The sequence below is a fragment of the Ursus americanus genome, chromosome 10 (genome assembly GCF_024610735.1).
Source record: "Ursus americanus isolate L20-20 chromosome 10, mUrsAme1.1.p, whole genome shotgun sequence".
Lineage (NCBI taxonomy): Eukaryota > Metazoa > Chordata > Mammalia > Carnivora > Ursidae > Ursus > Ursus americanus.
In genome coordinates, this window is record NC_142136.1 from 54189565 (window position 1) to 54206840 (window position 17276).

The window sequence follows — 17276 nt, forward strand, 5'->3', positions numbered from 1 at the left end:
GTTACGAGTCGGGTAGAGTTACAAACTTCTTGTGAAAAAGTTATCCGTTAATACAACCCTCTATGAGAAGGTGAGGAGAGCTGCCGAACAAATCCACAAGTGACTCCGTGGTCTCTGCCAACGCGCGTTTAGTCTGGATCGCAGACCTACTTTTGCCAACGCTTTATCACCAGCAGCTGGAGTCCAGCTGTGCCGTTATGGGGCAGCACACTTCCAACCGCACTAGCACATAACTGTGTAGACTAGCAGATGTTTTCAGGAATATTGGGTTGCACTGAGACTTTAATTATGGCCCAAGAGCTTTTATGGAAAACTCAGTAAGATTTGCTTTAAAGAACTTTATGGGTATATGATTAGCAATACGTAGAATGTTTGGATTAAAAAAAAAAATTGAGGCCTAATAGTATGTTCCCACTGGGAACATCAAGCTTTGAATACTGTGACTCAATGTTCAGAGGAATAGCTCTGCAATTTTCTTCCATAACCTAACAAACCTGAAAAGGCAACAAATTTGATTATGTGGCAAATTTAAGTACAGTTTTCATTCTGTAAATGAATAACTTGTGAAACATTCCTAAAGTCAGTGGACAAAACAGGAAAACCATTACTTTTGTTTCACAATTCTGGGAAATAGGATTAGAAGTTCTAGGACTTTAAATGCTTGTGCTACAGCAAATATTATCTACTATAATTAGGAAGCTGTTTTTTAAAGGGTATTTCTTCTCCAGGGTCATTAATTTTTTTTTCTTCTTTATCTACCAATTGGAAAAGGAAACAGACACCAGGAAAGTCTGGTTACATTCCCCCGCTTCCCATCCCCCGCCCCCACCGCCCCCACTTGCATTTTCTCATACACTTTCAAAGTCATTTGAAAATAAGACCATTTCCTTTGCTGGGTCAGTTATACAAATTAAGTAGACAGTGAATGTTTCTTGAACAGAACTTTTACATCAGTACCGTTGTTACCTTTAGAGGATACAAAACTAACGACCCAGGTAATGCAGGATTACAGTTTTAACAAAAAACCTGTGAGAGCCAATGAAAAAAATTTTAGTTTTGATTGGTTTCCTTTATTATTACCACTGTGGGCCCCCAAACTGTTCAGCTTGGATTCCTTTTCAAATCCTTCAAGGGTCCACTTCATGAGTTACATATCTACACACAGAATAAAACAAGTATCGTAATTTAAAAAAGTCATTTTACATATTATAGGCTAGACAGTTCCGTGTAATCAAAAGCTATAGCTCTGAAAAAGATAGCAATGGATTTTAAATCTCTGACGACAAAAGGTTTGTTAACTCCTGGTTTGTTTCAAGTATTACTGAGCTGTATTCGAAGTATATTCCTCAACTCCTGTTGCGTTACTGAGCAGTAAAATATTTGAAGTATGAAACGTAACGTTGATGACAAATGTCTGAGAACATCAGGAATAAGATCAATGAAGAGCAAAGTGAATCTAGAACAAGGAAAGGAAAGGTACATTTATTAAAAATAAAAACAGTAGACAGTCTCTGGTAACAAAACCACTGAGAATCCAAACATGTCTAATATACATGTCAATGCACATATATCTAAAAAAACAAAAAACAAAGACCCATTAGTAATTTTCTTTAGAACTTCAGAAAGGAAAAAAGGACTTCGGCTCCCTCCGGCTGGAGGTCTGCCCACAAACACAGCATGCAGGACCAGCATCCGCTTTCGAGAGTTCCGTGCAGGACAAAACCGCAGTGTGCGCGTTCGTCGGCGAACACGGACTCTGAACAGAATCACTTCTGCAGGGACGGTCCAAGACCTAAGTCAGTGGCTCCATTTCATAAGAAATAGAGGCTGCAAGAGCAGTGGCAACCGTTTTCTGAAATCTTCAGTTTTAACAAAATGTACAAATTAAACTGCTAAATCTAGATGTTTTCACATTATTTTGCATGAGTATCAAGTACTGTGTAAAAATTTACGTAAAATTGTTAAGTTAGCCAAAACTACTGTCTTTAAACTTTAGATCAAAGTTGTTCTTCACCCTTCTACCGCGGCTCATTAATCTTTTCTGCCTTTGTCCTGAATGACGTTTGTCACACCGAAGAACTCTGAAAAAGAATATGCAATCCCGAAGGAACACAGTGCCAAAAATGTCACTGGAACTCGGTCCTAAGACACACACAGTTCCTGCTGGACGCTGGGCTGTGGGAGTTTATTCTCGTCAGCCTTCTCGTGTCCTGGGGCATGACAAGCAGTCTTCTTTTTAAATAACCGAAGACTCAAGCGCAGCAATTCGTTGTCTACCACTGGGGCATTCGTGTAAGCTTGCTTCACTGTGCCCTGATTAGACGAAAACAAAAACAAATGTTAAAAGATGAAGGTTACTAGCTAACAGTAGCAAAGACAGGCAGGTTAACCTCTAACAAAAATATCAAAGCTGTAAGAAAAATTAATGTGGGATAGATATTTAAAAGCAAAACTAAGAAATGTTTTTAGGTTCAAGGAATCTCAAAAAACGCACTCTTCCTATCTCTTGCTTACAGTAGGAATCTTCAGCAATCCCTGACCGGTCATCAACTAGCTTTTATTTCCAATGACAAGGCAAACAACAGTCACTGCACAGTGCTGAACATGTGGGAATAAAATCTCTTCTTTAGAGCTGCACATTAATTCAATTGTCCTCTTCCATGACAACCTTTCGGTCCTCTGAAGAGAAGCACCGACCACTCCACACTCCTTTCTGGTCTGTTACTGTCCCATAAAATGCGGGCTCGAGAAGTAAACAAATTCTCTAGAAGACAGCTGACCATTGCAGTATACTGAGAAACTACTTCCTCCCTTCTGCTAGAATGTGTATCTCTATTATTGTAACTTAAAGCTACATTAGCATTTTTGGAAATTGTCCTAAAATTCTGTTAAATGTTCTCCAACTATGTTCATAAATGAAATTAGGTGAGTTTTGACCATCTCGAGCATTGTACCATTTCTCTTCTTTCTAGGATCTTTAAAGGAACAGTGGTTCCTTGATCACATCTACATTAAAAAAATATATATGTTGTGATACAGTAAACAGACTTTCTACGTGTAGTTCTGTGAGTTTAGCCTTAGGTATTGATTCACGTAACCATAACCACAATCAGAGAAGTTTCATCATTCGGAAAACTCCCTTTGCTGTCCTTTTTTGTATTCACACCCTCTGCCCAACTCTAACCCCTGGCAACCAATGATAGGGTCTCTCTAATTGTTTTGCCTTTTCCAGAACACCAAATGGGACTGTATACTGTATGATTTCTAAGACAGGCTCTTGAGATTAATCCGTGTCATTGATAGTACTGACAGTCTGGTTATTTTTTATTACAAATCAGTAATCCATTAAACGGATGTGCCCCAGTTTACCGGTGAGCTATGTACAGAACACTGCTGGGGTTTTTGGTTTGGGGAGATTATGAGAAGACCTGCTATAAGCTTTTGTGGACAGGTTTTTATATGAACGTAAGTTCTCGTTTTTCTAAGGTAAAGAGCTAAGCAACGGGATTACTGGGTCATATAGTGAGTATATATTTAACTTTACAAGAAACAACCGAGCCGTTTTCCAAAGTGGCCGCACCATTTTGCATTCCCACCAGCAGCACGTGGCCGTTTCAACTGCTCTGCACCCTCACCACGGGGGTTCCGTTGTTTGGTTTTTAGCTATTATAACAGATTCACAAATGTTGCTCGTTAAAGTTTTAATCTGCATTCTCTAGTGGTTAATACTGTTAAAACACCTTTTCATGTGCTTATCCATATCCATTTATCCTCTTTGGTGAATTGTCCATTCAAGTCTTGCCCATTTAAAAAAACTGGATTGCCTACTTTAATTTTTTTTTTGTTAATTTTTGAGAGTTCTTTATATACTCTAGATACAAGTCCTTTTTCCAAAAAGTGATTCCAAATATTTTCTCCCAATATACTTGTCTTTTCACTCTGTCTCTTTCATAGAACTTTAAAATTTTGATGAAGATCAAGTATCACAAAATAAAAAGTTTAAACACACCCCGTTTTTTAATCCCCCCCCCCAGCTGACCAGTCATATTTGTGTGGGTTTATTTCTGGACTCTGTTCCATTGATCTAAGTGTCTCCTCCCTGGCGCCAGTCCCACATTATCTTGAGTATTGTTAACTTATAGTAAGTCTTGAAACTGGGTACTGTGAGTCGGTAACTTTACTCATCTTTTTAAAAAATTAGTGTATTCTTGTTGCTTCGACTTTCCATGTAGACTTAAGAATCATTTTGTCTGTATCTACAAAAAAAACACAAAAAAAAACAAAATAAAACCTGCTTGGATTTTGCTGCATTGTGTTAAATGTGTAGATCCATTTGGGGAGAACGCTCATCTTAACTATATTGAGTCTTTCAATCCATGAACATGATGCATCTCTCCATTATGTAGGTCATCTTTGATTTTTTAATCAGTGTTTTATAGTTCTTGGCACGTAGATCCTGTGCGTGCTTTGTCAGATTTATACCTAAGTACCCTTTTGGGGGGAGCCAAGGTAAACATTTCCCCCTTCATTTCAATTCCCAGGTACTTCTGTATACGATTAGTGTATGGAAATACAATTGGTTTTGCCTGCTTTGTAGCCTGTGGCCTCGTTAAACTTAGAGTATTTCTGGTAAATTCCTTGAAACTTTTACATAGGCAATCATGTTGTCTGTGCAGTTTTACTTCTTCCTTTCCAATCTGTATGCCTTTTATTTCCTTACTGAACTGGCTAGAACTTCCAATAAAATGCAGAGTAGGGTAGTGAGAACAGACATCCTTGCCTTGTTCCTGATCTTTCCAGGAAATCTTTCAAACTTTTACCATTACATATGATGTTAGCTATAGGTTTTTGTAGATGCCCTTTAAAAAGGAAAAGACTCTAAAATTCCAGCTTGCTAAGAATTCTAATTGTAAAGGAATGCTGAATTTTATCAGATGTTTTTTCTGCATCGATTGATCTGATGAAGTATTTTTTTCTTTTTGGTCTATTACTATGTAGATTACACTGAATGATTTTAGAATATTAAACCAGCCTTTCATTCACAGGACAAATGGTACTTGATCGTGGTGTAGTCCTTTTTATATATTGCTGGATTTGATTTCCAACTTTTGAGGACTTTTTTATGTCTATGTTCATGAGAGATATTGATCTGTAGTTTTCTTGTGATGTCTTTATCTGGTTTTGATATCCAAGTACCGCTGGCCTCATACAATGAGGTGGGAAGTATTCCTGTCCCTTCAATTTTCTGGAAGAAATTATGTAGAACTGGTGTTATTTCTAGCCTAAATGTTTGGTAGATTCTGCCAGTGGAACCATCTGAGAGTGGAGAATTCTTTTCCGACAATAAAAACAAAACCAAAGGAAACAGACATTGGACTATTCAGGTTATCTATTCTTGAGAAGTTTTGGTGCTTGTGGCTTTTAGAGCAACTGATGCATTTCTTCTAAACTTATGTGCAGAGTTGTTTATAATATCTGTGAGACTTGTAGGGGATTATCAATATTTTTCATCTCTTTAGAACCAAATTTTGGGTTTTACTACTTCTGTTTTCCTATTTATTTTTGGTATTCTTTCGTTCCGTTTGCTTGCTCCAGGTGCTGTATATAATTGCAACACTGTAATGCCAAATGAGAGTTAAACTCATTTAAAGCAGCCACGTGTTCTCTTCGTATCCTTCACCGAGCTCTTCTGAGATATAGTATAATTTATATATTTTAAAAATCATTATTTAAAGACAATGCCAATATGAGTTTACCATCTTTCACTTTTTTTCATCATCCAATAAGAAGTACCACTTTCCTCAATGAATGGTCCTATTCTGTACTTTTCCTTTATAGTTATAGATTTTAAAGGTTTTATTTTTCTTAGCGTTTTTCATGAGATTCTCTAGCATCTGAAAGTTTTCTTCAGTTGTCTCTTCAGCTTTTGTGCAAATATTTTTAACACTGAGCAATCAGAAAGCTCACAATGCTTTCTTCAGATGGGTCATTTAAGACATTTATACTGTGCCACTGTAACTTTTTATAACGTGTCACGTGCTAGTTAATGGTCTGTGCCCTGTACTAAAGGATTATAAGGTTCTGACAACGGTTCTCAAGGAGAATTTTACAAGGGTATTTTTGGTTGTCACAATTTTTGAGAAGCACTATGGCATATTAGAGGAAGAACCACAAAGTATTTTTTATAAAAAGGGGGCAGGATTCTGGTGAGACTTCAAAATGTGCAGCCTTTCTCAACTGAAGTCCCCTACTTGAGCCAAGAGAAAATGATGTGCTGGATTATTTTTCAAATTCGATACTGAGGATGGCAGTAGTACCACTCCAGATACATAAGAGAGAGTACCACTCCAGATACATAAGAGAGAAGGTGATTCCTTACATACATGCTTATTAGGGCTATCGCGGCTTTAATTCTCTTGGAAAAATCTCCAATGGAGAAAAGCTGCAAGGAGCAATGGGCACTTAGGCAACAGAATGAAGAGAACTAAGTAGTATACGAAGTATATGAAATGGGAGTGCAAAGAAGAATGTAGCAATTCTGTCAAGAGTAGTTCTGAGCCGGCCCTTTAATCAGGGAAGACTTTAAAAGCCTCCTATGCCTTGTATCTGTTTCCAGACTTTAATCTTTAGAGTTGAGTTCATCCCTTGCTATTTCATGACTTTTTCTTTAATGAAGTACATTTTCTGCTAGCAATGTTTTCTTAAATGTCCCCAGGTAAAAAGCTAATGAATATTTCCCTAATCTTTTAAAATCAACTCTCTTAGGCTTTTTAAAGTTAAGACATTTTCAATTTCTCATGATCGGATCTCTCCCAAATCTTAATTTCTATTTCTCTTGTTTCAATTCCCTTTAAGAAAAAGCTTAAATATTATCACTTGTATTTATTTCCCTTTCTTCTGACTTGGTACATTCTCATAAACACTATTTCTTCTCACAAATACCCTTATCACCCTGTATCTGGAAAAATTTTTTTTTTGTCTAGATAATGTCTAGATAATGAAACATACTAGAAATTTACCTTGAGAAACTTTTTACAAATGAAAATATTTCACAGAAAGATACTTTAAACTCTTGATGCATCTAATTTTGAATAACAAATTGCTACTCACGAATGTTCATCAATACTATTATAAATAGAATTCTTCCTTTTACATCTGTAAAAGACTAGGAAACCGAGCTCATAAAAGCAGATAATGAGACCTGCATCTCACCTTAAAGCAATCAAATTAAAAAAAAAAAATGCCAATCATTCATACAATGCATATACTTTGCTTTTTTTTCCCCAAGGAAACAACAGTACCTTCTCATTTTTAACAAGCTGCTTCCGGATTGCTGAATCCCGTCTGAAGCATAACGCTTTACAACATGGTCCAAGATTACTAAGAAGACTTGCTCGCTCTTCTTTTCGTAGTAAGGCAGCCATGTTGAGAGCCCCCAATTCATGTTCAAAAAGACTGTCTGCATCTTTCAATAAAAACAAACAGGCATTAAGTTTTCCTAAGACAGGAAAGTGTTACTGGCTGCTTCAACATTCCACATAGTCTATACTTTATCAAAGTTCCCATAACATTGGTGAAAATTATTTTATATTAAAGGCAATATACTTATAGGCCACAAAACAAGTCTCAATAAATTTAAGAGGATTGAAATCATATCCTGCATCTTTTCAGATCTTTATACAAGAGTATAAAACTAGAAATTATAAGGGGAAAAAAAACGTGGAGGCTAAACAACATGCCACTAAAAACAAAGAAATGAAAAACGAAAACAAACACATGGAGATAATAAAAACAGTAGTCCAATGTCTTGGGGACACAGCAAAAGCAGATTCCAGAGGGAAACGTACAGCAATATAGGCCTACCTCAAGAACCAAGAAAAATCTCAATCTAACCTTAGACCTAAAGGAACTAGAAAGTACAAGAACAAAGCCCAAGGTGAGTAGAGGAAGGAAATGAGAAGAAATGACAGAGAATAAAAAAAATAGAACAGATCAATGAAACCAAGAGCTGGTTCTCTAAAAAGAAAATTAATCTTTAGCAAGACTCATCAAGAAAACACAAATTTAATAGAAATGAGAGAAGTAACAACCAATGCCAGAGAAATACAAAGGATTAGAAGAAGAGTAGTATGAAAAATTATATGCCAACAAATTGGACGACCTAGAAGCAGATAAATTCCTAGAAACATAATAGTCTTCCAAAACGGAATCAAAAAAATAGAATCTGAACAGACTGATTGCTAGTTAACAAAACTGAACGGGTAATCAAAAGCTCCCAACAAAAGTTCAGAAGCAGATGGGATTCAGGGGTGAATTCTATCAAACGCTTGAAGAAAAGGTAATAAATTAATACCCATTCACCTCAAACTGTTCCCCCCCCCCCCGAAATAGAAGGGAAGTCTTCCAAACACATTCTATGAGGCCAGCATTACCCTGATACCAAAGCCACACAAAGACATCACAGAATAAGAAAACCACAGGCCAATATGTCTGGTGAACACAGACGTAAAAATTCTCAACAAAATATTTAAAAAAAACCACAGCTGACAATATAAAAGGATCTTTCACCACGATCAAATGGGATTTATTCTGGGGATGCAAGGATGGTTCAGTAACAAAACTAAGGATAAAAATCCTATTACCTCGTTGGTGAAGAAAAAGTATTTGAGAAAATTCAACATCTGTTCATGATAAACACTCTCCAAAAAGTGGGTTTAGTGGGAACATAAAAAGGCCATCCATGACAAACCCAAAGCTAACCTCATACTCAATTGTGACAAACTGAAAGCATCCCCTCTAAGATCAGGAGTAGGACAAGGATGTCCACTCTTGCCACTTTTATTCAGCACTGTACTGGGAGTCCTAGCCACAGAAATAAGGTGTCCAAATTGGTAGGAAGAAGTAAAACTGCCACTGTTTGCAAATGACATAATACACAGAAAGCCCTGAAGACTCTACCTAGAGGTAATAAATTCCTAGAGGTAATAAATGCTTTCAGTAAAGTTGCAGGACACAAAATTAACGTCCAGAAATCAGTTGCATTTCTATACACTAATGACAAAGTTGCAGACAAGAAATTAAGAAAACAATTCCATTTACAATTGCACCAGAAACAATAAAATAACTAGGAATAAACTTAACCAAGGAGGTGAAAGAGCTGTACCCTGAGAACTATGAAACACTGATGAAGCAAACTGAAGACACAAGCAAATGCAAAAACACAGCATGCTCATGGTTCCAAAGGACGGTCTTAAGATAGTCCATACTCTACCAAAGCAACCTCCGGGACAGACTCAGTGCAACTGCTATCAAAATACCAATAACGTTCACAGAACTAGAACAAATCCTAGAATTTGTATGGAGCCACATAAGGGCCCAAACAGCCAGAACTATCGTGGGGGAAAAAGAACAAGGCTGGAGGGATCACGATTCCAAATATCAAGATCTACTACAAAGCCATAGACAAATTAATACAAACTCATGGTGGCCAGAGGGGAAAAGGTTGGGCGATGAGCAAAATGGACGAAGGGTAAGCGGGAGGTACAAGCTTCCAGTTACGGAACGAAGAGACTACAGAAGATAAAAGGTAGAGCATAGGTGAGACAGTGAATGGTACTGTAACAGCACATGGTGACAGACGGCAGCTACACTTGTGGTGAACAGAGTTGCTGAATTGCTATGCTGCACAACTGAAACACAATGCCAACCATACTTGTGGTGAACAGAGTTGCTGAATTGCTATGCTGCACAACTGAAACACAGTGCCAACCATACTTCAGTGCAAAAATTTTAAAGGCACTATATCCTCTGAAAGTCTTGAATATCTAGTTATATGTTGCTAGTCTCAAACAAAAGTTAAATATTCAGATAGCCTCTTTAAGATGTAAGACAAACAGCCTAGGGAGAAAGAATTTAGACTTTGCTGTTCATGACTGGGAAGAAAAGTTCATTTAGAATTGGTGAAGTCCAATTCAGCATACTGCCTACCATTGACTATTACATAAAGTTCTAGATTAGATTTCAGTACTTTATTATAGCAAGATTCAAATGCAGTAATACAGCTGCATTGTGGAACCTCTAAAAAAAAAAATCAGGAAAGTGATTAGGTGTTAGACAACCTGCAAATTTTATCCTAGATTTGGTCTCTATAAAAACAACATATTAAAATCAGTTTTAAGTCCTAACATGCAGACAGGGAGAAAACAAGTATCTCAATTCTTCTATTTTTATAAAGTTTAGCGGAAAATAAAGACATTGGGTTAAAAAGTCAAAATATCAGAATAGGGCCAGTTAGTAATCCAAATATATGTAACAGAGTCGTAATTTCAAAGCTAGCATTCTACAAGCTAGCCAGAAGTACCAAAGGTACCAGATACTGCTTCTATGACATGATCAAACACGTTACCGTTACAGTCCAGAAAGGAAAATAGTAACACCTAGCAAAAACAAAACAGACACATTTGAGAATGAATGGAACCGCATATTTCATTTTCATTTCCTGAACTGCAAGTATAGTGAGATCAGATAATTAACAAGAAACTAGTCTCATATGATGTATCTAGTCAACAGGTTTAGATACCTGCCAATAGGTACAGAAAGAAGAAAAGGGTAAATAAATATAAGGAAAAAACTCTAAACCAGTTTGCAAATGTTGGGGTCTATCAGAATTCTCTGAGGAGCTCTGTGAAATACAGTGCCAGGGTCCTACCACCAGAATGTCCACGCCTGGACCAGCACACCTAAGCAGAAAAAAAGCTGTTCCTTAGGTGATTCAGACATAAACGTGTTGAGCCAATCAATGATAGTCACAAAAAAACTAAAAAACCCTGAAATATTAACTACCATTCCACTATAATACAGAAGAAATGTGCACTGAGCCCATCTTTTTCCTTGAAAATTGGTCATTATGACAAATTTCTTTATTGAAATCCTTATTTTCTGCTTCTAAAACAGAAATACAAAACACTTACACATGTCCCTAGAAAGTATAACATGGTTAAACTTCCAGTTTGTGGTTTTGAAATGACTACCACCTAATTATTCAAGAGACTGTTTTAGTTGTACCTTTTTTTTTTTTTTTAAGTCTTCGCCCAACATGAGGCTTGAACTCATGACCCTGAGATCAAGAGTTGCAGGCTCTACCAATTAGGACAGCCAGGAGCCCCTGTACTTGTTTGTTTTTAATCTAATCTATCACACTACACACAGAAAACCTAGACAAAAGCAATTTAAATTTCAGTATACATGTAAAGGTTTCAGTTTTCAATCTTAGAATTTTTTTAAAAATTACATATAGCGTAGGGATATACTTTCTTCAGTATTGGGGCACTGAAACAGACTAAATGGGATAGAAAAAATCACTACCAATTATTTTACAAATACCTATTGTACACCTACTGTCCGTCGGGTTCTCTTCTAGGCAATAGCATAATTAGTAAGAATGTCTAAGATCATTAGACAATGGACACAGCAGTAAACAAAGTCCCATTCCTTTCGAAACTTATATTCAGCATCATGTATCAGTTCTCTCGTTCTCTAATAAAGCTAGCATAGCAAAAAAACAGGAGAGATCTGATTGGTAAGCAACGATTAACCCCCTTTTACAACTGTATGTCATCAAGTTAGGGCCACAGTGCATTTCTACAGTTAGCAAAGTCATAAGAGCAAATAGCTTCAGAGGTGGGTAAGACCTTAGGGGTTTTGCTCCATTTTATAATCACAGGAGTTATTTGCTTAAGGTCACAGAGCCAACCAAACAAGGCAGAAAGAGTGGAGCAGGAACCCAAGAGATTGGTCATTTGTCAAGTTAATATACATTCACAATTATAATTTGTTTCATGCACATACATTCTATGTTCATTGGGACATGTCAAAACAAAGAGTGTTTACTGCTTATGCTAACAGCTGAAAAAACCTCATGGAACAATAAGACAATTTTTTTCAATTTTAGTAAAAAGCTTAATCTTTCAACTTTATTCTCACAAACACGATAGAAAATTAAATGCTGCTTTAATATTTTATCTCCTTTCCTTTTTACCACCCAGTCATCCCCCTCCCATTAATAAAGTAGGAATCAGATAAAACAGAAAAAAAATGCATAAAAGAATATTCCAGAAAATAGAAAAAACTGCAGAACAGTGAAAAGTTGTTGCCAAAAGGTCTAAAATCAATGTGATAAAATATTTTCAAACGAAACAGTAGCAGTCAATATTTATTGAGTGTCACTACATGTCAGGAATTGTTCTAAGTATTTTACTTAAAATACCTCATTTGCTCCTCTCCTAACGATCTTATGAAATTGATGGTCTAATTATTCCCAGCTTACAGATGGTGACACTAACACAGAGGGATTAAATAACACCTAATAACTAGTGAACCTGTTGAGGAATCCAGACCATCTGGCCTTGACACCAAGTTCTAAGTTTTTATCCCTTTGTTAAAGGCTTAAACCTACACATTTGCATTTGGGTAGAACTCTGCATTTCCCAGGGGAATGGGTTGCCAAGACACCCAGTTCACTTAGGTATGAAAAATATCTAGTCCACTCTCGGGCTCTGCTTTGTTTAGTTTTGGGAACACCACTGAGGGCTCTGACATTTGAACTTACCTGTTAAAAAGTGAGTATGGTAAGAAAGATCATTTGTGGTATTTTCGTAACTTTTCTGTGGGCTTTAATTTTCATGGTCAAAATTCCTTTTTAAAATTTCAAAGAAGATTTAAATAAAAAACATACGTGATTCCTCAAAAAAAAAAGTTCCTATATGGTAAGTGCTACATGAGAACGAACCACACCCTTTGCAAAGGCATCTTAATTAACAGTTACAGCAGACATTGCACAAAGAATGGACTTACCTTTGGGTTTTTCTAAAAGTCTCTGACATGTTTCTTTGACTTTGGTAAAGAGTTCAGAACCTGCCAACTTTTTAGAAATCCCAACTCTTAGCATAACAGCTCCAGGTGTGAATTTTAACAGTGCAGCCCCAGGCTCTCGTGGTTCTTTTGGGTGCTTTGGCATAAGACCAGACCAATCCACATCTATCACATCTAATGGATCTGTAGAAAGTTAAGAACAGGATTTTTTTTTTACACCAAGAAATAGCATTCTTGTTATCTTTAGAGAAACAGAAATTGCAAAACGCAGACCGCATTAAATAACAAGTGCTTTGAACCAAAAACGTCCTATTCTTAAAATGAAAGCTTTCCTATAAAGACTAATAATTAGAATCTAAGGACCTTTTCAATAAAAAAAAGTCACCAAAAGAAAACAGGCAAGCAAACGAAAACCCAAACGCATTCCTACAAATAACTCGGGCACTGGCTCTTAATACTGAGAACAAATCATCCATCCATTGACAAGGAACAATTGAAAAAATTAACAAAGTAATGTTCTATTTAGATGTACCTAATGGCATTTGATAAAAAAGATATCATACATACTAATACATTAGTAGAAAAAATTATGAAATACAAAAAATTAAGTCAAAATAAAAATTTACACAGCCAAAGCAAAGACCCTCACAATGATTTTTAAAAAATTTACTAACAATCAGACTATTTGGGATGATTCAACAGGAACATCAATGGGTGCTGCTTCATGGTGCAGTCACTAGAAGCAGCTCTGGCAATGCATAAAGTATACTACAAGGGAAAATAATTCCTGAGTTCAGCAAACTGATAGAGGTATATAGATACTGTTTAAATATAATTTCAATGATTGAATGATTGTTTCAAAAGCTGGCTTGTAGCACCACAATTCTGAAGCTCTGTACCATATATCTACCATCTAGAACGTTGCTAGGCAATCAGTATTTGGTTAGATTCCAGGTCACATAATATGAATCTTAACCTGCAGAATGGAAATCTTAGAATTTTGCTATTTTAAATGGGACCCTTTCCAATTTATGGACAATGTCAACTTAAAAATGAGCAGAACATATAATTTTCATTTTATTGGCCTTTCAGTCTTAAATATAAAGGGAAAAATTCTAACTGCCTTTCATTAATTTGCACAGCATGAAAGGGACAAAAAAAAATACCTTAATACCATAAATCAGATAACTTTTATGTTCGACCACCCTTATAAATGATTACCTGGCATCTTCTCCTCATCCTGTTGGTCTTCCCTCTTTTCAGCATCACCTGCTAGAATTTCATCTAGTTCATCGTCACTGATCGGCTCATATCCTTCTCCAGCACCAGATCCTAAAGAATGTGCATCATCCAACTTGGATTCGTCATCTCCTGCTTTGGAAAGATTAATTTCATGTCAAAGAGCACAGCTAAGGGACAGCTAAGTGAAACCAAAGAGGAAACACTAAAAATATCTGAAAAGTATATTTTTCCTTAGAAAAGGCTACATTTCTTAATTATTCAAAATACTTGACAATTCAAAAAATAAAATGAATTTAATTTTAATGGCAAGAACATAGTATGAACAATATCAAAACAATTTATATGACAAAAGGTACCACTAACTTAATGTTGTGTGTTTATTTTTTATAATAAAACTTCAAGTAAATCCAAATTTACTAACTCCAAAAGGATGCAGTAATTTCTTTACCTAAATAAACTCATTAACTTAAAAGACTTGCAAAATTATTAACATTTATTTGAAACTTAAATCTTAGTTCATAACATTCAGCTCATGATATGAAGATCTTTACAGCAGTGAGGTAAAAATGTAAAACTGCCATTAATCATCTCTTTACCTCCAATTCATCTTTCCTATCCCAACACAATTTTAAAAAGAAAGTTGTAATATAATTTAAAAATATTTTCTTGGTACCACAAGCATACATTTTACTTATCTTACCAATCTTTCTCAACCACAAAGGCTAAGCTTTGTCACCTGGTGAGTTAGTTGTGTACTTAAAATTACCCTAAAACTACAGAGTATGTTTAATATATCTAATCAGCAGTTAGCCACACACTTTACTGAGTTTACGACACTAGTTATCAAAATGCAACACTGTGCTTTACAGGTATAAATCTGTAGCAAACTATGAGATGTTTCTAGTCATCCTGTAATTTTCTATTCTATTAAATTCTATAATAATCCCCTTATGCCTCCCCCAATTCACTTCTAAGGTAACGAATTTTAATGACTTCATTATACAAATATATGTCTAAACATAAATGCAGATGATAGGATTTTTATTTTTTCAAGTTTATCCAACTCATTTTCCTACTTTAGGTGAATAAAATTTTTCATCTCACATTAGGTAATTCACCTATAAATTTCTATGCCATGTTATCTGTGATCACAACCAGTGAATGATATATTTTAGGGATGAGGGGCACTGACTCCAGTCACAAGAGAGTTATAATGATTAGTTCAATTATATTCAATTATACCCCAAGGTTGTACCTCCATTAGTAATATGACTCATGATGCGAGGCTATTTATACTCAAAATTGAGATGAAAATGTAATGTGAAGAACACTGAGATAGAAATGTTTCTGTCAAGTAGAAAAAATATATAACAGATGGTGTACTGGAACATATCTAATCAGACAACCAAGAAATGGTAAAGATGTTTATAGTTCCAAAAGAATGTGAATTTTACTCCAGGCCCAATGTTACAATACAGCAAATAAAAAGAACAGTAAAAAATTGCCACTTACATAGAGGTATCCCAGAAGTCTCTTGAGGGCTTAAAATGGAGAGGTTATATCAGAACAATGGTATAAGCATTGGTACCAGAACTGGACAATCCCAAGGAGGCAGAATTTCCAGAAGAATTCCAGGGGAGCCATTACTATTGTTAGGCTAGCTTATAATTCACCAAAGAATAAGATGTGGGGTATGTATGCACAGGCAGAACATATTTTCATTAACCATTTACTGTGTCCTTGCTAAAGTCTTTATCTTGATGATAAAGAAATGAAAAGCTATGGTCCCTAACAAAGGAGTACCGTATAGTGGGGAGAAAACCATGGAAAAATAATTGTGAGACAGTGTGGGGATGCTATAAAAGCGATACCGACAAGGGGCTACGGCAACCTGAAACAGTCCCTTTAGCAGAGAAGGCTTCATACAGGAAATGATGCACAGCCTGGGAGTTGACGTCCGAGTAAGAGAAGCTAAAAGGGCAAACATCTACCAGGCAGTGGGAAGAGAGAATACAAAGACAGCTGGAGTGTAGTGCCTTCAGAGAATTCAGAGGTGTGAGTCAGTCTGTGGTGCAGCCTGGGGGTGAAGAAAGAGTGGGGCAGTGGAGAATGATGTTCCCCACATGAGGCTGGCTCTGAGTGGGCCAGAGGGGAATGCAGCTTCAGGAAACATGTATTGTTTCATGTATTTGTTCTCGACTGTCCCAGAACACAGGATCACTAATAGTTATTTAGTCCATCTCTGAACCAAGAAATAGCTTCCATTTATGTGATTTTTTTTAATATCTAAGAAAAGGGGATGATAACTATTTTTTAACATCTACAGACACTGCATTTACGTTTCTTTTACTTCATTTAGGCTAATTTGAACCAAGTCTACCCTGATAGTTCCAATCAGGGAACCATGTTCTTGAAATATCATAGGGCTTTTCCTTATGCATCATCAGAACACCTTCGTAAGAAAATATTTTGTTTCTATATAATCTGAAAAAGAATGGAGCAGGGTAACAGACAAAAACGTGTGGCACTCACCTTCCACACTCTCGGTTCTCTCAGCTTTGTTTAGATCTTCAAATCCCTGCACAGATCCTAGATCTTTATCCACTTTTTCTTTATCCAAAGCAAGAGAGTCTCGGGAAGTGCCTTCTAGGTCTCTTTCATGTTCACTTTCCAGTTTTGCTTCACTGCGTTTAACAGACTCCATTTGAGAAGAACTCTCAAAAGTTCTGTCTCTGTCTCTGTCCCTGTCTCTTTCCAGAGAATCAGGAATTAGTCTCTCTCTTTCCCTGTCCAAATCTCTCCTTTTGTCTCGTTCTCTCTCGCGTTCCCGCAATCTATCTCGGTCCCTGTTCCGTGGCCAATCTTTCTCGGCATCGCGGTCCCATTCTCTCTGTCTTGTATCTCTCCTCTCTCTGTCCCGCTCTCTATCATGCTCATATCGATCACGTTCTTGAAGCCTATCTCTGCTATCAAATGACCCGGATCTTGAATGGACCTGTCGATCTGATTCAGGAGAACTTCTTCTCGAGCTATGGCTCCTTGAGTCCTGGCGATCTAAAATAAATATACAAAGAGTTAACACATGAGAAGATAAAAAAGTGTTTCATTGTTGCTGCACTTGTGGTGAGCACAGCGTAAGTCAAATCACTGTGCTATACAACACC

General features: G+C 36.5%; 1 protein-coding gene across 7 annotated transcripts in view; it reads right to left on the minus strand.

Moving 5' to 3' along the window:
- Nucleotides 1-1462: 1462 nt before the first annotated feature.
- Nucleotides 1463-17276, minus strand: part of ZC3H13 (zinc finger CCCH-type containing 13) — a 97499-nt gene continuing 81685 nt past the window's right edge. For 5 of the 7 annotated variants that reach the window (XM_087865135.1, XM_087865139.1, XM_087865138.1 and 2 more), the window contains 5 exons: nt 16645-17166; nt 14092-14244; nt 12853-13053; nt 7302-7465; nt 1463-2313 (listed from right to left, as the gene is read on the minus strand). In XM_087865135.1, coding sequence (XP_087721261.1) covers nt 2143-2313; nt 7302-7465; nt 12853-13053; nt 14092-14244; nt 16645-17166 — 1211 coding nt within the window. In that variant the 3' untranslated portion in view covers nt 1463-2142. The remainder of the gene's footprint in view (nt 2314-7301; nt 7466-12852; nt 13054-14091; nt 14245-16644; nt 17167-17276) is intronic. The other 2 variants (XM_045796788.2, XM_087865137.1) reach the window with 1 other exon arrangement.